This window comes from Lampetra planeri, chromosome 81 (genome assembly GCF_965212315.1).
Source record: "Lampetra planeri chromosome 81, kcLamPlan1.2.h2, whole genome shotgun sequence".
In the NCBI taxonomy this organism is placed as follows: Eukaryota; Metazoa; Chordata; class Hyperoartia; order Petromyzontiformes; family Petromyzontidae; genus Lampetra; species Lampetra planeri.
In genome coordinates this window covers 221,043-247,497 of record NC_136185.1, presented here as the reverse complement: position 1 = coordinate 247,497, position 26,455 = coordinate 221,043, and the positions used below count along the sequence as shown (strand labels likewise).

Here is a 26,455-nt window from a genome sequence, read left to right as displayed (position 1 = left end):
CACCAACTCACCCTCCACTCACTCACCCACTAACTCATCACCCACTCACTCACCCTCCACTCGCCCACTCACTCACCCACTCACCCACCCACCCACTCACTCACTCACCCAATCACCCATCCACTCACCCACTCACTCACCAACCCACTCACTCACCCTCCACTCACTTATTCGCTCACCCTCCACTCACTAACGCACCCCCCCCCCACTCACTCAAGCACCCACTCACCCATCCACCCACTCATTCACCAACCCATTCACTCACTCACCCTCCACCCACTCACTCACTCACCCTCAACCCACTCACTCACGCACTCACTCACCCACTCACCCACCCACCCATCCACTCACTCATCACCCACTCACTCACCAACCCACTCACCAACCCACTTCACCCACACAGAGAAAGCAGGGAGTCTGTGTGGTAGTGAATTTCATTCAGATTTAATAATGGCCAGTTCACAGTCTGTATGTGTCTGTTTGACTGTGTATGTTTCTGTGTGTGTCTGTGTATGTTTCTGTGTGTGTCTGTCTGCGTGTGTGACTGTGTGTCTGTGTGTCTGTCTGCGTGTGTGTCTGTGTGTGTGTCTGTCTGCGTGTGTGGCTGTGTGTGTGTGTCTGTGTGTCTGTCTGCGTGTGTGACTATGTGACTGTGTGTGTCTGTCTTCTGTCTGCGTGTGTGTCTGTGTGTGTGTCTGTGTGTCTGTCTGCGTGTGTGACTGTGTGTGTCTGTCTTCTGTCTGCGTGTCTGTGTGTCTGCGTGTGTGACTGTGTGTGTGGCTGTGTCTGTGTGTGTCTGTCTGCGTGTGTGTCTGTGTGTGTGTCTGTGTGTCTGTCTGCGTGTGTGGCTGTGTGTGTGTGTGTCTGTCTGCGTGTGTGACTATGTGAGTGACTGTGTGTGTCTGTCTTCTGTCTGCGTGTGTGACTGTGTGTGTGTCTGCGTGTGTGTCTGCGTGTGTGTCTGTGTGTGTCTGCGTGTGTGACTGTGTGAGTGACTGTGTGTGTCTGTGTCTGTCTGCGTGTGTGTCTGTGTGTCTGTCTGCATGTGTGGCTGTGTGTGTGACTGTGTGTCTGTCTTCTGTGTGTGTGTTTGTCTGTGTGTGACTGTGTGTGTGTCTGTGTGTGTCTGTGTGTGTGTCTGTGTGTGTCTGTCTGTCTGCGTGTGTCTGTGTCTGTCTGTGTGTCTGCGTGAGTGACTGTGTGTGTCTGCGTGAGTGACTGTGTCTGTGTGTGTCTGTGTGTGTCTGTGTGTGTCTGTGTGTGTCTGTGTGTGTGTCTATGTGTGTCTGTGTGTAGTGGTCAGCGCTATGCTGCGCTACAAACCGGTCCTGGGCCTCCCCTGGTGTAGCGGTGAAGGTGGTGATGGTGGTGATGGTGGTGATGGTGTAGTAACATCGCTAGCACTGGGGAGACAAAGGCGGCCGGGCGTGGTGCTGGCCACCCACCCCTCGTGTGCCGTGCCAGCCTTCCATAGGTCCTGCTACTCGCTAGCAGCACTTGGCCCTGCAGGCTGTTACATGCTATACGGGGGACCTTTGTCTTTGTGAGTTATAACTCTGTGTGTGTCTGTGTGTGTCTGTGTGTGAATGTCTGTGTCTCTGTGTGTGAATGTCTGTGTGTCTCTGTGTGTGTGTATGTCTGTGTGTGTGTGTCTGTGTGTGTGAGTGAGTTATAACTGTGTGTGTCTGTGTGTGTCTCTGTCTCTGTGTGTGTCTCTAAATGTGAGTGTCCGTGTGTCTGTGTGTGTCTCTGTGTGTGTCTCTGTGTGTGTGTGAGTTATAACTCTGTGTGTCTCTGTGTGTGTGTCTCTAAATGTGAATATCTGTGTGTCTGTGTGTGTCTGTGTGTGTCTGTGTGTGTGTGTGTGAGTTATACCTCTGTGTCTCTCTGTGTCTATGTGTCAATCTGTCTGTGTCTGTGTGTCTATGTGTGTCAATCTGTGTCTGTGTGTCTATGTATCTGTGTCTCTGTGTGTGTAAATCTGTGTCTATGTGTGGCTATCTGTGTCTATGTGTATATGTCTCTGTGTCTATGTGTGTGTGTTTCTGTGTCTGTGTGTGTCTGTGTGTGTCTCTATGTGTCTGTGTCTATGTGTCTGTGTGTCTATCTGTGTAGTGTGTGTGTCGATGTGTGTGTGTCTGTGTGTCAATATGTGTCTATGTGTCTGTGTGTCTGTGTCTATGTGTCTGTGTCTATGTGTGTGTCTCTATGTGTCTCTCTGTGTCTGTGTCTGTGTCTCTCTGTGTCTGTGTGTCTATGTCTCTGTGTGTATATGTGTGTGTCTCTGTGTCTCTGTGTCTATGTGTGTGTCTCTGTGTCTCTCTGTGTCTCTGTGTGTGTCTCTATGTGTCTCTATGTGTCTCTGTGTGTCTTTGTGTCTGTGTCTCTGTGTCTATGTGTCTGTGTTTGTGTCTCTCTGTGTGTCTGTGTCTATCTGTGTGTCTGTGTCTAAGTAGTTTTTTTGGGAGAGCGCGATGCTGAGGACGACTTGGAGGATCTGGAGACACACAGAGACACACAGAGACAGAGAGACAGAAACACACAGAGACACACAGAGACACACAGAGACAGAGAGACACACAGAGACACACAGAGACACACAGAGACACACAGAGACACACAGATACACAGACACACAGAGACACACAGAGACACAGAGACACACAGAGACACACAGAGACACACAGAGACACACAGAGACAGAGAGACACACAGAGACACACAGAGACACACAGAGACACACAGAGACACACAGATACACAGACACACAGAGACACACAGAGACACAGAGACACACAGAGACACACAGAGACACACAGAGACACACAGAGACAGAGACAGAGACACACAGAGACACACAGAGACAGAGACACACAGAGACACACAGAGACAGAGACACACACAGAGACAGAGAGACACAGAGACACACAGAGACAGAGAGACACAGAGACACACAGAGACAGAGACACACACAGAGACAGAGAGACACACAGAGACAGAGAGACACAGAGACACACAGAGACAGAGAGACACAGAGACACACAGAGACAGAGAGACAGAGAGACACAGAGACACACAGAGACAGAGAGACACACAGAGACAGAGAGACAGAGAGACACACAGAGACAGAGAGACACACAGAGACAGAGAGACAGAGAGACACAGAGACAGAGAGACACACAGAGACAGAGAGACACACAGAGACAGAGAGACACACAGAGACAGAGAGACAGAGAGACACAGAGACAGAGAGACACACAGAGACAGAGAGACACACAGAGACAGAGAGACACACAGAGATAGAGAGACAGAGAGACACAGAGACACACAGAGACAGAGAGACACACAGAGACAGAGAGACAGAGACACACAGAGACAGAGAGACACAGAGACACACAGAGACAGAGAGACACAGAGACACACAGAGACAGAGAGACACACAGAGACAGAGAGACAGAGAGACACACAGAGACAGAGAGACACACAGAGACACAGAGACAGAGAGACAGAGAGACACACAGAGACAGAGAGACACACAGAGACAGAGAGACACAGAGACACAGAGACACACAGAGACAGAGAGACACACAGAGACACACAGAGACAGAGACACACAGAGACACACAGAGACAGAGACACACAGAGACAGAGAGACACAGAGACACAGAGAGACACACAGAGACAGAGAGACACACAGAGACAGAGACACACAGAGACACAGAGAGACACACAGAGACAGAGACACACAGAGACAGAGAGACACAGAGACAGAGAGACACACGGAGAGACAGAGACAGAGAGACACATGAGAGACACAGAGACACAAACAGAGACACAGACAGAGACACAGAGAGAGAGACACAGAGACACAGACAGAGACACAGAGACACAGAGAGACACAGAGACAGAGAGACAGAGAGACACACGGAGAGACACAGAGAGACACAGAGACAGAGAGACACAGAGAGACACAGAAAGCCAAAGAGACAGAGACACACAGAGACAGAGAGACACACGGAGACACACAGAGACACACGGAGACAGAGAGACACAGAGACACACAGAGACAGAGAGACACACAGAGACACAGAGACACACGGAGACAGAGAGACACAGAGACACAGAGACAGAGAGACACACAGAGACAGAGAGACACACAGAGACAGAGAGACAGAGAGACACAGAGACACAGAGACACAGAGACACACAGAGACACACAGAGACACACAGAGACAGAGACACACAGAGAGACACAGAGACACACAGAGACACACAGAGACAGAGACACACAGAGACACACAGAGACACACAGAGACAGAGAGACACAGAGACAGAGAGACACACGGAGAGACAGAGACAGAGAGACACATGGAGAGACACAGAGACACAAACAGAGACACAGACAGAGACACAGAGAGAGAGACACAGACAGAGACACAGAGACACAGAGACACAGAGAGACAGAGAGACAGAGAGACACACGGAGAGACACAGAGAGACACAGAGAGACACAGAAAGCCAAAGAGATAGAGACACACAGACACAGAGAGACACACGGAGAGACACAGAGATAGAGAGACACACACAGAGACACACACACAGAAAGAGACACACACACAGAGACAGAGACACACACACAGAGAGACAGACAGAGAGACATAGACAGAGAGACACACACACACAGAGAGACAAAAAGACAGAGAGACAGAGAGACACACACAGAGAAAGATAGAGACAGAGAGACACACAGAGACAGAGACACAGAGAGACAGACAGACACACAGAGACAGAGACACACACAGAGAGACACACAGAGACAGACAGAGAGACACACAGAGATAGACAGAGAGAGACACACACACAGAAACACAGAGACAGAGACACAGAGAGACAGACACACAGAGACAGAGAGACACACACAGAGAGACACACAGAGACAGAGAGACACACAGAGATAGACGGAGAGAGACACACACACAGAGACACAGAGACACAGAGAGACAGACAGACACACAGAGACAGAGAGACACACAGAGACAGAGAGACACATACAGAGAGACACACACAGAGACAGAGAGACACACACACAGACACACAGAGACAGACAGAGACACAGAGACAGACAGACAGAGAGACAGAGACACAGAGAGACAGGGAAGAGATATTTTGTTAATCTTGTTCAATGACACAGCGTGACATCACAGAAACACGGCATGACATCACAGTAACACGGCATGACATCAAACTAACACGGCATGACATCACAGTAACACGGCATGACATCACAGTAACACGGCATGACATCACAGTAACACGGCATGACATCACAGTAACAGTGTGTGACATCACAGTGACAGTGTGTGACATCATTGTAACACAGAATGACATCACAGTAACACGGCATGACATCACAGTAACACAGAATGACATCACAGTAACAGTGTGTGACATCATAGTAACACGGAATGACATCACAGTAACACGGAATGACATCACAGTAACACGGCATGACATCACAGTAACACAGAATGACATCACAGTAACACAGAATGACATCACAGTAACACGGCATGACATCACAGTAACACAGAATGACATCACAGTAACACAGAATCACAAATGTAGCATTCTCAGCAAGAACGTAATCAACCAGGTAGGGTGTTGACTGTTATGTTATCCGACTCTCTGTTGTATAACATTACATGTCTAAGTATACTACTAGATTTGATAATTGGTTTTTTACCCTTCTATCTGGCAACAAAACTGACACCTTTTTTACAAGGAGTCATGTTTGCATAGACCACAATACCTGCAGTCGTAATGCAAACAAAACACACAACTCTGATAATGTATGTGCACTGTCCTTGAAGTTGATTGGTCCACACCCAAGTCGCACGTATTATGACTGCAGGTATTGCGGTCTATGCAAACATGACTCCTTGTAAAAAAGGTGTCAGTTTTGTTGCCAGATAGAAGGGTAAAGAACCAATTATCATATTTTTACTGGCAAATGAGGTTCCCATAGTGTAGATGCTTGCCCCGAGCTCTGATACTCTGATGGTGCATTGTCTTTGAGTTGTGCGCCTTTTGGCGTCATCTGGTCCAACCCATGTGAGACTAGGCTCGAAGGAAAGCTGTCTCGGATGTGGATCAATCAACTTCAAGGACAGTGCATACATTATCAGAGTTATGTTCTTTTGTTTGCATTACGACTGCAGGTATTGCGGTCTATGCAAACATGACTCCTTGTAAAAAAAGGTGTCAGTTTTGTTGCCAGATAGAAGGGTAAAAAAAATATTATCATATTTTTTTTTACTGGCAAATGAGGTTCCAATGGTGTACTAGATTTGTGTTTCTATTTCATTTGCACCCGATGACGATTGCTTGTGTTGCGATCGAAACGTCGTAGTATGCTAGTATGTAATTCCTTACTTTCTCTTGGTACATCACTTGAACCAAACAACTACCAGACAGTGAATTACTGCAGCTACATACTATTAACATTCCTTCCCTTTATTAATGCCACCCCAACCCCCTCCCTTTGATGCTGCTAATCCTGCATAATGCACGGGCATAATATGACTTTGAAACCCCCCGCCCACCTCCTACGCATTTCACAAGTAGTTACTAATCACGTACCTGCATTTCCCATAAATATGCTAAATTCTCTGTTGATATGCAAATTATTTTGTCAAGGCGCCCTTCCCCCTCCAACCCAGCTTAAATATACGCTGCCAAGCCTGGTGGTGCTCATTCAGACGCTGTCTTTGCGACAGACCTGTTCTTCTGAACACCACCAAGCTTGGCAGCGTATATTTAAGTATATATTTAAGTATATACGCTGCCAAGCTTGGTGGTGCTCATTCAGACGCTGTCTTTCCGACAGACCTGTTCTTCTGAACACCACCAAGCTTGGCAGCGTATATTTAAGTATATATTTAAGTATATACGCTGCCAAGCTTGGTGGTGCTCATTCAGACGCTGTCTTTCCGACAGACCTGTTCTTCTTCACCTGAGGACGGCTGCTTGCGTTGTGGCCGAAACGTCGTGAGAATTGTACTTTATTATGTTTTACTTTTATTAGTTTATTATTTCCCTTCTACGTGACGACTTTACCGAAAGAACCAAGAAGATCCAGAGAGTATTGTCTTCGTGTGTGTAGGTGTCACCGTGGGGTAGGAGTCATCGCTACGCTGCTGCTGCTGCTGCTACAAAAGCCGGTGACCCGGGATGGATTTCCCGCTCACGGTCAACAGCGGTGATAGCGACTGTCTGAAGCGGTCCTGGGCCTCCCCTAGGTCGACTCAGCCTCACGTTCGTTACCTGGTGAAGCGGTGGTGGTGGTGGTGGTGATGATAGTGGTGGTGATAGTGGTGATGGTGGTGGTGATGATGATGGTGGTGATGGTGGTGAGTGGTGGTGGTGATGGTGGTGGTGGTGATGATAGTGGTGGTGATAGTGGTGATGGTGGTGGTGATGATGATGATGGTGATGATGATAGTGGTGGTGGTGATAGTGGTGATGGTGGTGGTGATAATGGTGATAATAGTGATGATAGTGATGATGGTGATGGTGATGATGGTGGTGACGATGTCACCGTGTGACTCTGTTTGACCATGTTTCATGTGACCGTGTGTGACCGTGTGTGACCATGTGATCACGTGACCCCGTGACCATGTGATCACGTGATTGTGTAACCATGTGACCATGTGACCATGTGATCACGTAATCATGTGACCCCGTAACCATGTGACCGTGTGTGACGCCGTAACCTCTTGACCCCGTGACCCCGTGACCACGCGTGACCGTGTGTGACCATGTGACCACGTGATCGTGTGACCGTGTAACCATGTGACCAAACCTGTCCCGTGAGCCACGCTGCTGCCGCTGCTGCCGCCGCTGTTTTTGGTGAGCGGCGGTCGGTGAGGAGCTGGAGGAGTGAGCTGGTGAGCGGTGAGCTGGTGACGAGTTGGAGGAGGAGGTGGTGGAGGAGGTGGAGGAGGAGGTGGAGGAGGTGGAGCGCCGATGGCGACGGTGAGAGACGGAGGATTTGGACGATTTGGAGGATTTGGACGAACTGGAGGAACTGGAGGAGTGGCGACGTTTACGAGACGCGGATCTGAAGGGTGAGGGGGGGGGGGTAGAGATAGTCAATTAGTCAGTCGCTCAGTCAGTCACTCAGTCACTCAGTCAGTCAGTCACTCACTCACTCAGTCACTCAGTCAGTCACTCAGTCACTCACTCAGTCAGTCACTCAGTTACTCAGTCAGTCACTCAGTGACTCAGTCACTCAGTCAGTCACTCACGCAGTCACTCAGTCACTCACTCACTCACTCAGTCAGTCAGTCACTCACTCACCTACTCACCTACTCACCTACTCACTCAGTCAGTCAGTCACTCACTCACTCAGTCACCTACTCACTCACCCAATCACCTACTCACTCAGTCAGTCAGTCAGTCACTCACTCACCTACTCACTCAGTCACTCACCTACTCACTCAGTCACTCACCTACTCACTCAGTCACTCAGTCACTCAGTCACTCAGTCAGTCACTCACTCAGTCACTCACTCAGTCACTCAGTCAGTCACTCCCTCAGTCACTCAGTCAGTCACTCACTCACCTACTCACTCAGTCAGTCACTCACTCAGTCAGTCACTCACCTACTCACTCACCTACTCACTCACTAAGTCACTCAGTCACTCAGTCAGTCAGTCACTCACTCAGTCAGTCAGTCACCTACTCACCTACTCACGTACTCACTCAGTCAGTCAGTGACTCAGTGACTCAGTCACTCACTTAGTCAGTCACTCAGTCAGTCACTCACTTAGTCAGTCACTCAGTCACTCACTCAGTGACTCAGTCACTCAGTCACTCAGTCACCTACCTACTCACTCACTCAGTCAGTCACTCAGTCACTCACCCAACCACCCACCCACCCACTCTATCACTCACCCACTCTCTCACTCACCCACCCACTCACTCACCCACCCACTCACTCACTCACCCACCCACTCACTCACCCACCCACTCACCCACCCACCCACCCACCATCCACCCACCCACCCACCCACCCACCCACTCACCCACCCACCCACTCACCAACTCACCCACTCACTCACCCAATCACCCACCCACCCACCCACCCACCATCCACCCACCCACCCACCCACTCACCCACTCACTCACCAACCCACTCATCCACTCACCCACCCACTCACTCACCCACCCACCCACTCACTCACTCATCCACTCACCCACTCACTCACTCACTCACCTACTCACCCACCCACTCACTCACTCACCTACTCACCCACCCATCCACCCACTCACCCACCCACCCACCCACTCACCCACCCACCCACTCACCCACCCACCCACCCACCCACTCACCCACCCACCCACCCACTCACCCACCCACCCACTCACTCACTCACTCACCCAACCACCAACTCACCCACTCACCCACTCACCCACTCACCCACCCACCCACTCACCCACCCACCCACCCACTCACCCACCCACTCACCCACTCGCCCACCCGCCCACCCACCCACCCGCCCGCTCACCCACTCGCTCACCCACCCGCTCACCCACCCGCTCACCCACCCGCTCACCCACCCGCTCACCCACCCACTCACTCACCCACCCACCCACTCACCCACCCACTCACCCACTCAACCACCCACCCACCCACTCACTCACTCACCCACCCACCTACTCACCCACCCACTCACTCACTCACCCACTCACCCACTCACCCACCCACCCACCCACTCACTCACTCACCCACCCACCTACTCACCCACCCACTCACTCACTCACCCACCCACCCACTCACCCACTCAACCACCCACTCACTCACTCACTCACCCAACCACCCACCCACTCACCCACCCACTCACTCACTCACCCACTCACTCACCCACTCACTCACTCACCCACCCACCCACACACCCACCCACACGCCCACTCACTCGCTCACCCACCCGCTCACCCACCCGCTCACCCACCCGCCCACCCACTCGCTCACCCACTCGCTCACCCACCCACTCACTCACCCACTCACTCACCCACCCACCCACCCACTCACCCACCCACCCACCCACTCAACCACCCACCCACCCACTCACCCACCCACCCACTCACCCACCCACCCACCCACCCACTCACTCACTCACTCACCCACCCACCCACCTACTCACCCACCCACTCACCCACCCACTCACTCACCCACTCACCCACCCATTCACCCACCGACCCGCTCAACCACCCACCCACTCACCCACCCACCCACCCACCCACCCACTCACTCACTCACTCACCCACTCCCCCACCCACTCACTCACTCACCTACCCACTCACCCACTCACCCACCCACTCACTCACCCACCCACCCACTCACCCACCCACTCACTCACTCACCCACTCACTCACCCACCCGCCCACCCACCCGCCCACTCACTCGCCCACCCACTCGCTCACCCACCCGCCCACCCACCCGCCCACCCACTCGCTCACCCACTCACTCACCCACCCACTCACTCACCCACTCACTCACCCCACCCACCCACTCACCCACCCACTCACTCACCCACCCACTCACCCACTCAACCACCCACCCACCCACCCACTCACTCACTCACCCACCCACCCCACCCACCTACTCACCCACCCACTCACCCACCCACTCACTCACCCACTCACCCACCCACTCACCCACCCACCCACCCGCTCAACCACCCACCCACTTACCCACCCACTCACTCACCCACTCACTCACTCACCCACTCCCCCACCCACTCACTCACTCACCCAACCACTCACTCACCCACCCACTCACCCACCCACCCACTCACCCACCCACTCACCCACCCACTCACCCACCCACTCACCCACCCACTCACCCACCCACCCACCCACCCACTCACTCACCCACTCACTCACTCACTTACTCACCCACCGACTCACTCACCCACTCACCCACCCACCCACCCACTCACTCACTCACTCACTTACCCACCCACCCACTCACCCACCCACTCACCCACCCACCCACTCACCCACCCACTCACCCACCCACCCACTCACCCACTCACCCACCCACCCACTCACTCACTCACTCACCCACCCACCCGCCCACTCACCCGCCCACCCACCCGCTCACCCACCCGCCCACCCACCCGCCCACCCACCCGCTCACCCACTCGCTCACCCACCCGCTCACCCACCCGCTCACTCACCCACCCACCCACCCACTCACCCACCCACTCACCCACCCACTCACCCACCCACTCACCCACTCAACCACCCACCCACCCACTCACCCACCCACCCACCCACTCACTCACTCACCCACCCACCTACTCACCCACCCACTCACCCACCCACTCACTCACCCACTCACCCACCCACTCACCCACCCACCCACTCACCCACTCACCCACCCACTCACCCACTCACCCACCCACCCACCCACTCACCCACTCACTCACTCACTCACCCACCCACTCACCCACCCACTCACCCTTTTCCGTCTTTCTCTGCATCGTCAGTGTCTCCCTGCTTGTCCAACTTGTCTCCCTGCTTGTCCACCTTGTCTCCCTGCTTGTCCACCTTGTCTCCCTGCTTGTCCTCAGTGTCCACCTTGTCCACCTCCTTCACGCCCTCCACCTCCTCATCGTCGTCCAGGGCGTACTTAGACAAATCCACGTCGTCATCGTCGTCGTCGTCGTCGTCATCATCGTCATCCTGCAGATACAATCAGCATCATCATCATCATCGTCATCCTGCAGATACAATCATCATCATCAGCATCATCATCGTCATCATCATCGTCATCCTGCAGATACAATCAGCATCATCAGCATCATCATCGTCATCCTGCAGATACAATCAGCATCATCAGCGTCATCATCATCGTCATCATCATCATCAGCATCATCAGCATCATCATCATCAGCATCATCATCAGCATCATCATCATCAGCATCATCAGCGTCATCATCGTCATCATCATCGTCATCATCATCGTCATCATCATCGTCATCATCATCAGCATCATCAGCATCATCATCATCATCAGCATCATCAGCATCATCATCAGCATCATCAGCATCATCAGCATCAGCATCATCAGCATCATCAGCATCATCAGCATCATCAGCATCATCATCATCAGCATCTACTATACACTACCCTCCCCGTGTCTCTCTCTCTCTCCCCGTGTCTCTCTCTCCCCGTGTCTCTCTCCCCGTGTCTCTCTCCCCGTGTCTCTCTCCCCGTGTCTCTCTCTCTCTCCCCGTGTCTCTCTCTCCCCGTGTCTCTCTCTCCCCGTGTCTCTCTCACCGTGTCTCTCCCCCCGTGTCTCTCTCCCCGTGTCTCTCTCTCCCCGTGTCTCTCTCTCCCCGTGTCTCTCTCCCCGTGTCTCTCTCCCCCCGTGTCTCTCTCCCCGTGTCTCTCTCCCCCCGTGTCTCTCTCCCCGTGTCTCTCTCTCCCCGTGTCTCTCTCTCCGTGTCTCTCTCTCTCCCCGTGTCTCTCTCCCCGTGTCTCACTCTCCCCGTGTCTCTCCCCGTGTCTCTCTCTCCCCGTGTCTCTCTCTCTCACCGTGTCTCTCTCCCCGTGTCTCTCTCTCCCCGTGTCTCTCTCCCAGTGTCTCTCTCTCCCCGTGTCTCTCCCCCCGTGTCTCTCTCCCCGTGTCTCTTTCCCCGTGTCTCTCTCCCCATGTCTCTCCCCGTGTCTCTCCCCGTGTCTCTCTCCCCGTGTCTCTCCCCCGGTGTCTCTCTCCCCGTGTCTCTCTCTCCCCGTGTCTCTTTCCCCGTGTCTCTCTCCCCATGTCTCTCCCCGTGTCTCTCCCCGTGTCTCTCTCCCCGTGTCTCTCCCCGTGTCTCTCTCTCTCCCCTTGTCTCTCTCCCCGTGTCTCTCTCTCTTCCCGTGTCTCTTTCTCTCCCGGTGTCTCTCTCTCCCCGTGTCTCTCTCTCCCCGTGTCTCTCTCCGTGTCTCTCTCCCCGTGTCTCTCTCTCTTCCCGTGTCTCTTTCTCTCCCCGTGTCTCTCTCTCCCCGTGTCTCTCTCTCCCCGTGTCTCTCTCTCTCCCCGTGTCTCTCTCTCCGTGTCTCACTCCCCGTGTCTCTCTCTCTTCCCGTGTCTCTTTCTCTCCCCGTGTCTCTCTCTCCCCGTGTCTCTCTCTCTCCCCGTGTCTCTCTCCCCGTGTCTCTCTCTCCCCGTGTCTCTCTCTCCCCGTCTCTCTCCCCGTGTCTCTCTCTCACCGTGTCTCTCCCCCCGTGTCTCTCTCCCCGTGTCTCTCTCTCCCCGTGTCTCTCTCACCGTGTCTCTCCCCCCGTGTCTCTCTCCCCGTGTCTCTCTCTCCCCGTGTCTCTCTCCCCGTGTCTCTCTCTCCGTGTCTCTCTCTCTCCCCGTGTCTCTCTCCCCGTGTCTCTCTCTCCCCGTGTCTCTCTCTCTCCCCGTGTCTCTCTCTCCCCGTCTCTCTCCCCGTGTCTCTCTCTCCCCGTGTCTCTCTCTCCCCGTGTCTCTCTCTCTCACCGTGTCTCTCTCTTCCCGTGTCTCTCTCTCACCGTGTCTCTCTCCCCGTGTCTCTCCCCCCGTGTCTCTCTCCCCGTGTCTCTCTCTCCCCGTGTCTCTTTCCCCGTGTCTCTCTCCCAATGTCTCTCCCCGTGTCTCTCTCTCTCCCCGTGTCTCTCTCCCCGTGTCTCTACCCCCGTGTCTCTCTCCCCGTGTCTCTCTCTCCCCGTGTCTCTTTCCCCGTGTTTCTCTCCCCATGTCTCTCCCCGTGTCTCTCCCCGTGTCTCTCTCTCTCCCCGTGTCTCTCTCCCCGTGTCTCTCCCCCCGTGTCTCTCTCCCCGTGTCTCTCTCTCCCCGTGTCTCTCTCCCCATGTCTCTCCCCGTCTCTCTCCCCGTGTCTCTCTCCCCGTGTCTCTCTCCCCGTGTCTCTCTCCCCGTGTCTCTCTCCCCGTGTCTCTCTCTCCCCGTGTCTCTCTCCCCGTGTCTCTCCCCGTGTCTCTCTCCCCGTGTCTCTCTCTCTCCCCTTGTCTCTCTCCCCGTGTCTCTCTCTCTTCCCGTGTCTCTTTCTCTCCCCGTGTCTCTCTCTCCGTGTCTCTCTCCCCGTGTCTCTCTCTCTTCCCGTGTCTCTTTCTCTCCCCGTGTCTCTCTCTCCCCGTGTCTCTCTCTCTTCCCGTGTCTCTTTCTCTCCCCGTGTCTCTCTGTCCCCGTGTCTCTCTCTCCCCGTGCCTCTCTCTCCGTGTCTCTCTTCCCGTGTCTCTCTCTCTCCCCGTGTCTCTCTCCCCGTGTCTCTCTCTCCCCGTGTCTCTCTCTCCCCGTGTCTCTCTCTCCGTGTCTCTCTTCCCGTGTCTCTCTCTCTCCCCGTGTCTCTCTCCCCGTGTCTCTCTCTCCCCGTGTCTCTCTCTCACCGTGTCTCTCCCCCCGTGTCTCTCCCCCCGTGTCTCTCTCCCCGTGTCTCTCCCCGTGTCTCTCTCTCCCCGTGTCTCTCTCTCCGTGTCTCTCTCTCTCCCCGTGTCTCTCTCCCCGTGTCTCTCTCTCCCCGTGTCTCTCTCTCCGTGTCTCTCTCCCCGTGTCTCTCTCTCTTCCCGTGTCTCTCTCTCTCCCCGTGTCTCTCTCTCCCCGTGTCTCTCTCTCCCCGTGTCTCTCTCTCCGTGTCTCTCTCCCCGTGTCTCTCTCCCCGTGTCTCTCTCTCCCCGTGTCTCTCTCTCCCCGTGTCTCTCTCTCTCACCGTGTCTCTCTCCCCGTGTCTCTCTCTCCCCGTGTCTCTCTCTCACCGTGTCTCTCTCCCCGTGTCTCCCCGTGTCTCTCTCTCCCCGTGTCTCTCCCCCCGTGTCTCTCTCCCCGTGTCTCTCTCTCCCCGTGTCTCTTTCCCCGTGTGTCTCTCTCCCAATGTCTCTCCCCGTGTCTCTCTCTCTCCCCGTGTCTCTCTCCCCGTGTCTCTACCCCCGTGTCTCTCTCCCCGTGTCTCTTTCCCTGTGTCTCTCTCCCCATGTCTCTCCCCGTGTCTCTCCCCGTGTCTCTCTCCCCGTGTCTCTCTCTCCCCGTGTCTCTCTCTCCCCGTCTCTCTCCCCGTGTCTCTCTCTCACCGTGTCTCTCCCCCCGTGTCTCTCTCCCCGTGTCTCTCTCTCCCCGTGTCTCTCTCACCGTGTCTCTCCCCCCGTGTCTCTCTCCCCGTGTCTCTCTCTCCCCGTGTCTCTCTCCCCGTGTCTCTCTCTCCGTGTCTCTCTCTCTCCCCGTGTCTCTCTCCCCGTGTCTCTCTCTCCCCGTGTCTCTCTCTCTCCCCGTGTCTCTCTCTCCCCGTCTCTCTCCCCGTGTCTCTCTCTCCCCGTGTCTCTCTCTCCCCGTGTCTCTCTCTCTCACCGTGTCTCTCTCTTCCCGTGTCTCTCTCTCACCGTGTCTCTCTCCCCGTGTCTCTCCCCCCGTGTCTCTCTCCCCGTGTCTCTCTCTCCCCGTGTCTCTTTCCCCGTGTCTCTCTCCCAATGTCTCTCCCCGTGTCTCTCTCTCTCCCCGTGTCTCTCTCCCCGTGTCTCTACCCCCGTGTCTCTCTCCCCGTGTCTCTCTCTCCCCGTGTCTCTTTCCCCGTGTTTCTCTCCCCATGTCTCTCCCCGTGTCTCTCCCCGTGTCTCTCTCTCTCCCCGTGTCTCTCTCCCCGTGTCTCTCCCCCCGTGTCTCTCTCCCCGTGTCTCTCTCTCCCCGTGTCTCTCTCCCCATGTCTCTCCCCGTCTCTCTCCCCGTGTCTCTCTCCCCGTGTCTCTCTCCCCGTGTCTCTCTCCCCGTGTCTCTCTCCCCGTGTCTCTCTCTCCCCGTGTCTCTCTCCCCGTGTCTCTCCCCGTGTCTCTCTCCCCGTGTCTCTCTCTCTCCCCTTGTCTCTCTCCCCGTGTCTCTCTCTCTTCCCGTGTCTCTTTCTCTCCCCGTGTCTCTCTCTCCCCGTGTCTCTCTCTCCGTGTCTCTCTCCCCGTGTCTCTCTCTCTTCCCGTGTCTCTTTCTCTCCCCGTGTCTCTCTCTCCCCGTGTCTCTCTCTCTTCCCGTGTCTCTTTCTCTCCCCGTGTCTCTCTGTCCCCGTGTCTCTCTCTCCCCGTGCCTCTCTCTCCGTGTCTCTCTTCCCGTGTCTCTCTCTCTCCCCGTGTCTCTCTCCCCGTGTCTCTCTCTCCCCGTGTCTCTCTCTCCCCGTGTCTCTCTCTCCGTGTCTCTCTTCCCGTGTCTCTCTCTCTCCCCGTGTCTCTCTCCCCGTGTCTCTCTCTCCCCGTGTCTCTCTCTCCCCGTGTCTCTCTCTCACCGTGTCTCTCCCCCCGTGTCTCTCCCCCCGTGTCTCTCTCCCCGTGTCTCTCCCCGTGTCTCTCTCTCCCCGTGTCTCTCTCTCCGTGTCTCTCTCTCTCCCCGTGTCTCTCTCCCCGTGTCTCTCTCTCCCCGTGTCTCTCTCTCCGTGTCTCTCTCCCCGTGTCTCTCTCTCTTCCCGTGTCTCTCTCTCTCCCCGTGTCTCTCTCTCCCCGTGTCTCTCTCTCCCCGTGTCTCTCTCTCCGTGTCTCTCTCCCCGTGTCTCTCTCCCCGTGTCTCTCTCTCCCCGTGTCTCTCTCTCCCCGTGTCTCTCTCTCTCACCGTGTCTCTCTCCCCGTGTCTCTCTCTCCCCGTGTCTCTCTCTCACCGTGTCTCTCTCCCCGTGTCTCCCCGTGTCTCTCTCTCCCCGTGTCTCTCCCCCCGTGTCTCTCTCCCCGTGTCTCTCTCTCCCCGTGTCTCTTTCCCCGTGTGTCTCTCTCCCAATGTCTCTCCCCGTGTCTCTCTCTCTCCCCGTGTCTCTCTCCCCGTGTCTCTACCCCCGTGTCTCTCTCCCCGTGTCTCTTTCCCCGTGTCTCTCTCCCCATGTCTCTCCCCGTGTCTCTCCCCGTGTCTCTCTCTCTCCCCGTGTCTCTCTCCCCGTGTCTCTCCCCCCGTGTCTCTCTCCCCGTGTCTCTCTCTCCCCGTGTCTCTTTCCCCGTGTCTCTCTCCCCATGTCTCTCCCCGTCTCTCTCCCCGTGTCTCTCTCCCCGTGTCTCTCTCTCCCCGTGTCTCTCTCTCCCCGTGTCTCTCTCCCCGTGTCTCTCCCCGTGTCTCTCTCCCCGTGTCTCTCTCTCTCCCCTTGTCTCTCTCCCCGTGTCTCTCTCTCTTCCCGTGTCACTTTCTCTCCCCGTGTCTCTCTCTCCCCGTGTCTCTCTCTCTTCCCGTCTCTTTCTCTCCCCGTGTCTCTCTCTCTCCGTGTCTCTCTCCCCGTGTCTCTCTCTCTTCCCGTGTCTCTTTCTCTCCCCGTGTCTCTCTCTCCCCGTGTCTCTCTCCCCGTGTCTCTCTCCCAGTGTCTCTCTCTCTTCCCGTGTCTCTTTCTCTCCCCGTGTCTCTCTCTCCCCGTGTCTCTCTCTCCCCGTGTCTCTCTCTCCATGTCTCTCTTCCCGTGTCTCTCTCTCTCCCCGTGTCTCTCTCCCCGTGTCTCTCTCTCCCCGTGTCTCTCTCTCCCCGTCTCTCTCCCCGTGTCTCTCTCTCACCGTGTCTCTCCCCCCGTGTCTCTCTCCCCATGTCTCTCCCCGTGTCTCTCCCCGTGTCTCTCTCTCCCCATGTCTCTCCCCATGTCTCTCCCCGTGTCTCTCTCCCCGTGTCTCTCTCCCCGTGTCTCTCTCCCCATGTCTCTCCCCGTGTCTCTCCCCGTGTCTCTCCCCGTGTCTCTCCCCGTGTCTCTCTCTGTCGCCGTGTCTCTTACGTCCAGTTTGTATTTAGACAAATCCTCCTCCTCCTCTTCCTCTTCCTCCTCCTCAAGTCCCTTCGTGTCTCTCTCGCCGTGTCTCTCTCCCCCCGCCGTGTCTCTCTCGCCGTGTCTCTTGGCGTTCCCCGACCGCTGGTGTCTCCCTCCGAGTCCCCGTGTCTCCGTGGAGCCCGAAGCCGAGAGAGACCCACGGAAACGTTTCTTCTTCCGTCCAAACTGCGGGGAGAGAGACACGGGGAGAGAGACACGGGGAGAGCGAGAGACACGGGGAGAGCGAGAGACACGGGGTGAGAGAGAGAGACACGGGGAGAGAGAGAGACACGGGGAGAGAGAGAGACACGGGGAGAGAAAGAGACACGGGGTGAGAGAGACCCACGGAAACGTTTCTTCTTCCGTCCAAACTGCGGGGAGAGAGACACGGGGAGAGAGACACGGGGAGAGCGAGAGACACGGGGTGAGAGAGAGAGACACGGGGAGAGAGAGAGACACGGGGAGAGAGAGAGACACGGGGTGAGAGAGACACGGGGTGAGAGAGACACGGGGAGAGAGACACGGGGAGAGAGACACGGGATGAGAGACACGGGGAGAGAGACATGGGGAGAGAGACACGGGGTGAGACACGGGGAGAGAGACACGGGGAGAGAGACACGGGGTGAGAGAGACACGGGGAGAGAGACACGGAGAGAGAGAGACGGGGAGAGAGAGACACGGGGTGAGAGAGACACGGGGTGAGAGAGACACAGGGAGAGAGACACGGGGAGAGAGAGAGACACGGGGAGAGAGAGAGACACGGGGAGAGACACGGGGAGAGAGACACGGGGAGAGAGACACGGGGATAGAGACACGGGGAGAGAGACACGGGGAGAGAGACACGGGGAGAGAGACACGGGGAGAGAGAGACACGGGGTGTGAGAGACACGGGGAGAGAGACACGGGGAGAGAGACACGGGGAGAGAAAGAGACACGGAGAGAGAGAGACACGGCGAGAGAGACGGGGAGAGAGACACGGGGAGAGAGACACGGGGAGAGAGACACGGGGAGAGAGACACGGGGAGAGAGACACGGGGAGAGAGACACGGGGAGAGAGATACGGGGAGAGAGAGACACGGGGTGTGAGAGACACGGGGAGAGAGACACGGGGAGAGAGACACGGGGAGAGAGAGAGACACGGGGAGAGAGACACGGGGTGAGAGAGACACGGGGAGAGAGAGACACGGGGAGAGAGACACGGGGAGAGAGAGAGAGACAGAGACACACCGATAGAGACTCACAGAGACACACACAGAGAGACACACACAGAGACACACACACAGACACACAAGAGACACACACACAGACACACACAGAGACACACACAGAGACACACACAGACACACAGAGACACAGAGACACAGAGACACACAGAGACACACACAGAGACACACACAGAGACACACACAGAGACACACACAGAGAGACACACACAGAGACACACACACACAGAGACACAGACACACAGAGACACACACACAGAGACACACACACAGAGACACACACACAGAGAGACACACAGAGACACACACAGAGACACACACAGAGACACACAGAGACACACACACAGAGACAGAGTGAGACACACACACACAGAGACAGAGTGAGACACTCACACAGAGACACACACACAGAGACAGAGTGAGACACACACACACAGACACACAGAGAGACACAGAGACACACACAGAGACATACACAGACACAGAGACACACACAGAGACACACACAGAGACACAGAGACACACACACAGAGACATACAGAGACAGAGTCAGACACACACAGTGACACACACAGAGTGAGACTCACACAGAGACACACACAGAGAGACACACACATAGACACACACAGAGACACACACAGAGACACACAGAGACACACACACAGAGACAGAGTGAGACACACAGACACACAGAGAGACACAGAGACACACACAGAGACACACACAGAGACACACACAGACACAGAGACACACACAGTGACACACACAGAGTGAGACTCACACAGAGACACACACAGAGAGACACACAGAGACACAGACATAGACACACACAGAGACACACACAGAGACACACACAGATAGACACACAGAGACACACACACAGAGACACACACAGAGTGACACACACACAGAGAGACACACAGAAAGACACACACACACACAGAGACACACACAGAGACACACACAGAGAGACACACACAGAGACACACACATAGACACACACAGAGACTCACACAGAGACACACACAGAGAGACACACAGAGACACACAGACAGACACACACAGACACACACACACACACAGACAGACACACACAGACACACACACACACACACAGAGACACACACAGAGACACACACAGAGACACACACACAGAGACACACACATAGACACACACAGAGACACACAGACAGACACACACAGACACACACACACACACACAGAGACTCACACAGAGAGACAGAGTCAGACAGAGTGAGACACACACAGAGACACACAGAGACACACACAGAGAGACAGAGTCAGACAGAGTGAGACACACACAGAGACACACAGAGACACACACACAGAGACACACAGAGACACACACACACACAGAGACTCACACAGAGAGACAGAGTCAGACAGAGTGAGACACACACAGAGACACACACAGAGAGACAGAGTCAGACAGAGTGAGACACACACAGAGACACACAGAGACACACACACAGAGACACACAGAGACACACACACACAGAGACACACACAGAGAGACAGAGTCAGACAGAGTGAGACACACACAGAGACACACAGAGACACACACACAGAGACACACAGAGACACACACACACACACAGAGACTCACACAGAGACAGTCAGACAGAGTGAGACACACACAGAGACACACAGAGACACACACACAGAGACACACAGAGACACACACACACAGAGACTCACACAGAGAGACAGAGTCAGACAGAGTGAGACACACACAGAGACACACAGAGACACACACACAGAGACACACAGAGACACACACACACACAGAGACTCACACAGAGACAGAGTCAGACAAGAGTGAGACACACACAGAGACACACAGAGACACACACACACACACAGAGACTCACACAGAGAGACAGAGTCAGACAGAGTGAGACACACACAGAGACACACAGAGACACACACACACACACAGAGACTCACACAGAGAGACAGAGTCAGACAGAGTGAGACACTCACCTCATCGTATTCGCCATCAGACTCTTCTCTCTCGATGTACTCAACATTCTCACGCTCGTTGAATCCTCCTCCGTAGCCTGCAGCATCATCATCATCATCAGTAGTATCATCATCATCATCAGCATCATCATCAGCATCATCAGTAGTATCATCATCATCAGTAGTATCATCATCATCAGTAGTATCATCATCAGTAGTATCATCATCATCATCATTAGCATCATCATCATCATCATTAGCATCATCATCATCATCAGTAGTATCATCATCAGTAGTATCATCATCATCAGTAGTATCATCATCATCATCATCAGTAGTATCATCATCATCAGTAGTATTATCATCATCATTAGCATCATCATCATCAGCATCATCATCAGCATCATCATCATCAGTAGTATCATCATCATCAGTAGTATCATCATCAGTAGTATCATCATCATCAGTAGTATCATCATCATCAGTAGTATCATCATCAGCATCATCATCATCAGTAGTATCATCATCATCAGTAGTATCATCATCAACATCATCATCAGTAGTATCATCATCATCAGTAGTATCATCATCATCATCATTAGCATCATCATCAGTAGCATCATCATCATCAGTAGTAGTATCATCATCATCAGCATCATCATCATCAGTAGTATCATCATCAGCATCAACATCATCAACATCATCATCATCATCAGAATCATCAGCATCATCATCATCAGCATCATCAACATCATCATCAGCAGCATCATCAACATCATCAGCAGCATCATCAACATCATCATCAACATCATCAACATCATCATCATCATCATCAGCAGCATCATCAACATCAGCATCATCAGCATCATCAGCATCATCATGTGGTGTGTGTGAGTGTGTGAGTGTGTGAGTTGGTACAGTAGGGGGCACAGGTGGTGCATCAGCCAGTCATCTCGGTCATCTCGGTCAGTCGACCCGTGGCACCTGCTGTGTCTGCCCCGTGACCTCCTCCTCATGCACCTAGCCTGGCACAGCAGTAAACCCATGGCACCTGCTGGGTCTGCCCCGTGACCTCCTCATGCACCTAGCCTGGCACAGCAGTAAACCCATGGCACCTGCTGGGTCTGCCCCGTGACCTCCTCATGCACCTAGCCTGGCACAGCAGTAAACCCATGGCACCTGCTGGGTCTGCCCCGTGACCTCCTGCCAGCGGGCGTTCGACACTTCACGTGGCAGCCTCAAGGTGCACTTGGCCTGGCACAAGCGTCGTGGTGACGTCACCGCCACTTAGTGGCGAATGGCGGTTGTTGTTGTAGGTGAGTGAGTGTGTGAGTGAGTGTGTGTGTACGTGTATACGTGTGTGTGTGAGTGACTGTGTGTATATATGAGTGTGAGTGTGTGAGTGAGTGAGTGTGTACGTGTATACGTGTGTGTGTGTGAGTGACTGTGTGTATATATGAGTGTGTGAGTGTGTGAATGAGTGAGTGTGTGTGTACGTGTATACGTGTGTGTGTGTGAGTGACTGTGTGTATATATGAGTGTGAGTGTGTGAGTGTGTGAGTGAGTGTGTGAGTGTGTGTGTACGTGTATACGTGTGTGTGTGTGAGTGACTGTGTGTATATATGAGTCTGAGTGTGTGAGTGAGTGTGTGTGTACGTGTATACGTGTGTGTGTGAGTGACTGTGTGTATATATGAGTGAGTGTGTGAGTGAGTGTGTGTGTGTGAGTGAGTGTGTACGTGTATACGTGTGTGTGTGTGAGTGACTGTGTGTATATATGAGTGTGAGTGTGTGAGTGAGTGTGTGTGTGTGAGTGAGTGTGTACGTGTATACGTGTGTGTGTGTGTGTGTGAGTGACTGTGTGTATATATGAGTCTGAGTGTGTGAGTGAGTGTGTGTGTACGTGTATACGTGTGTGTGTGAGTGACTGTGTGTATATATGAGTGTGTGAGTGTGTGAGTGAGTGTGTGAGTGAGTGTGAGTGTGTACGTGTATACGTGTGTGTGTGAGTGACTGTGTGTATATATGAGTGTGAGTGTGTGAGTGTGTGAGTGAGTGTGTGAGTGTGTGTGTACGTGTATACGTGTGTGTGTGAGTGACTGTGTGTATATATGAGTGTGAGTGTGTGAGTGAGTGTGTGTGTGTGAGTGAGTGTGTACGTGTATACGTGTGTGTGTGAGTGTGTGAGTGACTGTGTGTATATATGAGTGTGAGTGTGTGAGTGTGTGAGTGAGTGTGTGTGTACGTGTATACGTGTGTGTGTGTGAGTTGTGGAGAGAGTGGAGAGTTTCCCATACCTGGGCAGTGTGCTTATGACCGGCTCCAGTTTATCAGCAGAGGTCTCACTCCGAATCAGTCGAGCGGCAATATCTTTTCATCGGTTGCGTGACGCTGTGTGGGAGCTGCCTGGTCTGTCGCTCCGCACGAAGCTTCAGGTCTTCTCGGCCACGGTCATTCCCTCCCTTCTCTATGCTTGCGAAACGTGGACCCCCCTAGTGGAGCATCTTCGCCGGTTGGAAACATTTAGGCTGGCCTGCCTACGATCCATCCTGGGTTTAACCAGGCTGGATTGTGTGAGGAGCTCACAAGTCCTTGAAAGATCTGGGCAAAGTCCCATCAGTGAGCTCCTCCGGCAGGCAAGGCTGCGTTGGCTGGGTCATGTAGCCCGCATGCCCAGCCACCGCATGCCTAAACAGCTTTTGTTCGGCCGGATCGAGGGGGCTAAAGGGGCGCGGCACGGGCTAGAGAAGAGATGGAGTGATGTGGTACAGGAGAACGTGGAGCTGAGTGGACTTGCCGATGACTGGTACCAGCGGTGTCAAGATCGGCCTCTGTGGAGGAGGCTCGTGAAGGACGCTACTGGGCAGTTGGAGGCAGTCGCCCTCCAACAACAACGGAGGGCGGAGGAGCGACGCTCACAACAACGAGCGGAGCGCCGGGTGGCTAAAGCACAGCAAGTTGGCACAGTAGGGGGCACAGGTGGTGCATCAGCCAGTCATCTCGGTCATCTCGGTCAGTCGACCCGTGGCACCTGCTGGGTCTGCCCCGTGACCTCCTGCCAGCGGGCGTTCGACACTTCACGTGGCCTCAGGGTGCACATGGCCTGGCACAAGCGTCGTGGTGACGTCACCGCCACTTAGTGGCGAATGGCGGTTGTTGTTATACATGTGTACGTGAGTGTACGTGTGTGTGTGTACGTGTGAGTGTGTGAGTGTGTGTGAGTGTGTGTATATACATGTGTACGTGAGTGTACGTGTGTGTGTGTACGTGTGAGTGTGTGAGTGTGTGTGAGTGTGTGTATATACATGTGTACGTGAGTGTACGTGTGTGTGAGTGTGTGAGTGTGTGTGTACGTGTGTGTGAGTGTGTGTGTACGTGTGTGTGAGTGTGTGAGTGACTGTGTGTGTGTGTGTATATGTGAGTGAATGAGTGAGCGTGTGAGTGGGTGAGTGAATGAGTGAGTGAGTGGTTGAGTGTGTGTGTATGTACGTGTGTACGTGTGTACATGAGTGAGTGAGTGTGTACGTGAGTGTGAGTGAGTGTATGAGTGTGTGAGTGTGTGAGTGTGTGAGTGTGTGAGTGTGTGTGAGTGACTGTGTGTATACGTGTATGTGTGTATGTGAGTGTGTATGAGTGTGTATATATACGTGTGTGAGTGAGTGAGTGTGTGAGTGACTGTGTGTATATATGAGTGTGAGTGTGTGAGTGAGTGAGTGAGTGTGTGAGTGACTGTGTGTATATATGAGTGTATGTGTGTGTGTATGAGTGAGTGGTGAGTGAGTGGTTGAGTGAGTGAGTGTGCGAGTGACTGTGTGTATATATGAGTGTGAGTGTATGTGTGTACGTGAGTGTGAGTGAGTGTGTGTGTACGTGTGTACGTGTGTGCGTGTGTGACTGTGTGTATATATGAGTGTGTGTGTACGTGTGTACGTGTGTGTGTAAGTGACTGTGTGTATATATGAGTGTGAGTGACTGTATGAGTGTGAGTGTGAGTGAGTGTGTGTGTACGTGTGTACGTGTGTGTGACTGTGTGTATATATGAGTGTGAGTGTGTGAGTGTGTGAGTGAGTGTGTGTGTACGTGTATACGTGTGTGTGTGAGTGACTGTGTGTATATATGAGTGTGAGTGAGTGTGTGAGTGTGAGTGAGTGACTGTGTGTGTACGTGTATGTGTGTATGTGAGTGTGTATGAGTGTGTATATATACGTGTGTGAGTGAGTGAGTGTGTGAGTGACTGTGTGTATATATGAGTGTATGTGTGTGTGTATGAGTGAGTGAGTGTGTGAGTGGTTGAGTGAGTGAGTGTGCGAGTGACTGTGTGTATATATGAGTGTGAGTGTATGTGTGTACGTGAGTGTGAGTGAGTGTGTGTGAGTGACTATGTGTATGTGAGTGTGTGTGTGAGTGTGTGTACGTGAGTGTGTGTACGTGAGTGTGTGTGAGTGAATGTGTGTATGTGAGTGTGTGTGTGTGTACGTGAGTGTGTGTACGTGAGTGTGTGTACGTGAGTGTGTGTACGTGAGTGTGAGTGAGTGAGTGTGTGTGAGTGTGTGTGAGTGACTGTGTGTATGTGAGTGTGTGAGTGTGTGAGTGTGTGAGTGTGTGTATGTGAGTGTGTGAGTGTGTGAGTGTGTGTATGTGAGTGTGTGAGTGTGTGAGTGTGTGTATGTGAGTGTGTGAGTGTGTGACTGTGTGTATGTGAGTGTGTGAGTGTGTGACTGTGTGTATGTGAGTGTGTAAGTGTGTGAGTGTGTGTGAGTGACTGTGTGTGTACGTGAGTGAGTGTGTGAGTGTATGTGAGTGAGTGAGTGTGTGAGTGTGTGTGAGTGAGTGTGTGAGTGAGTGTGTGTGAGTGACTGTGTGTATGTGAGTGTGTGTGTACGTGAGTGTGTGTACGTGAGTGTGAGTGAGTGAGCGTGTGTGAGTGTGTGTGAGTGAATGTGTGTATGTGAGTGTGTGTGTGTGTACGTGAGTGTGTGTACGTGAGTGTGTGTACGTGAGTGTGTGTACGTGAGTGTGAGTGAGTGAGTGTGTGTGAGTGTGTGTGAGTGACTGTGTGTATGTGAGTGTGTGAGTGTGTGAGTGTGTGAGTGTGTGTATGTGAGTGTGTGAGTGTGTGAGTGTGTGTATGTGAGTGTGTGAGTGTGTGAGTGTGTGTATGTGAGTGTGTGAGTGTGTGACTGTGTGTATGTGAGTGTGTGAGTGTGTGACTGTGTGTATGTGAGTGTGTAAGTGTGTGAGTGTGTGTGAGTGACTGTGTGTGTACGTGAGTGAGTGTGTGAGTGTATGTGAGTGAGTGAGTGTGTGAGTGTGTGTGAGTGAGTGTGTGAGTGAGTGTGTGTGAGTGACTGTGTGTATGTGAGTGTGTGTGTACGTGAGTGTGTGTACGTGAGTGTGAGTGAGTGAGCGTGTGTGAGTGTGTGTGAGTGACTGTGTGTATGTGAGTGTGTGAGTGTGTGACTGTGTGTATGTGAGTGTGT

The 26,455-nt window shown here is 53.6% G+C and overlaps 1 protein-coding gene across 2 annotated transcripts in view; it reads right to left on the bottom strand.

Moving 5' to 3' along the window:
* Window positions 1-425: 425 nt before the first annotated feature.
* Window positions 426-26,455, bottom strand: part of LOC144738311 (uncharacterized) — a 39,147-nt gene continuing 13,117 nt past the window's right edge. The window contains exons 4-8 of one of the 2 annotated variants that reach the window (XM_078621317.1): window positions 20,998-21,074; window positions 17,738-17,956; window positions 11,527-11,750; window positions 7,862-8,119; window positions 426-2,497 (exon numbers count right to left, since the gene is read on the bottom strand). In XM_078621317.1, the coding sequence (XP_078477443.1) occupies window positions 2,449-2,497; window positions 7,862-8,119; window positions 11,527-11,750; window positions 17,738-17,956; window positions 20,998-21,074 (827 nt within the window). In that variant the 3' untranslated portion in view covers window positions 426-2,448. Of the gene's footprint in view, window positions 2,498-6,195; window positions 8,120-11,526; window positions 11,751-17,737; window positions 17,957-20,997; window positions 21,075-26,455 lie in introns of those variants that run through there. The other variant, XM_078621318.1, reaches the window with a different exon arrangement.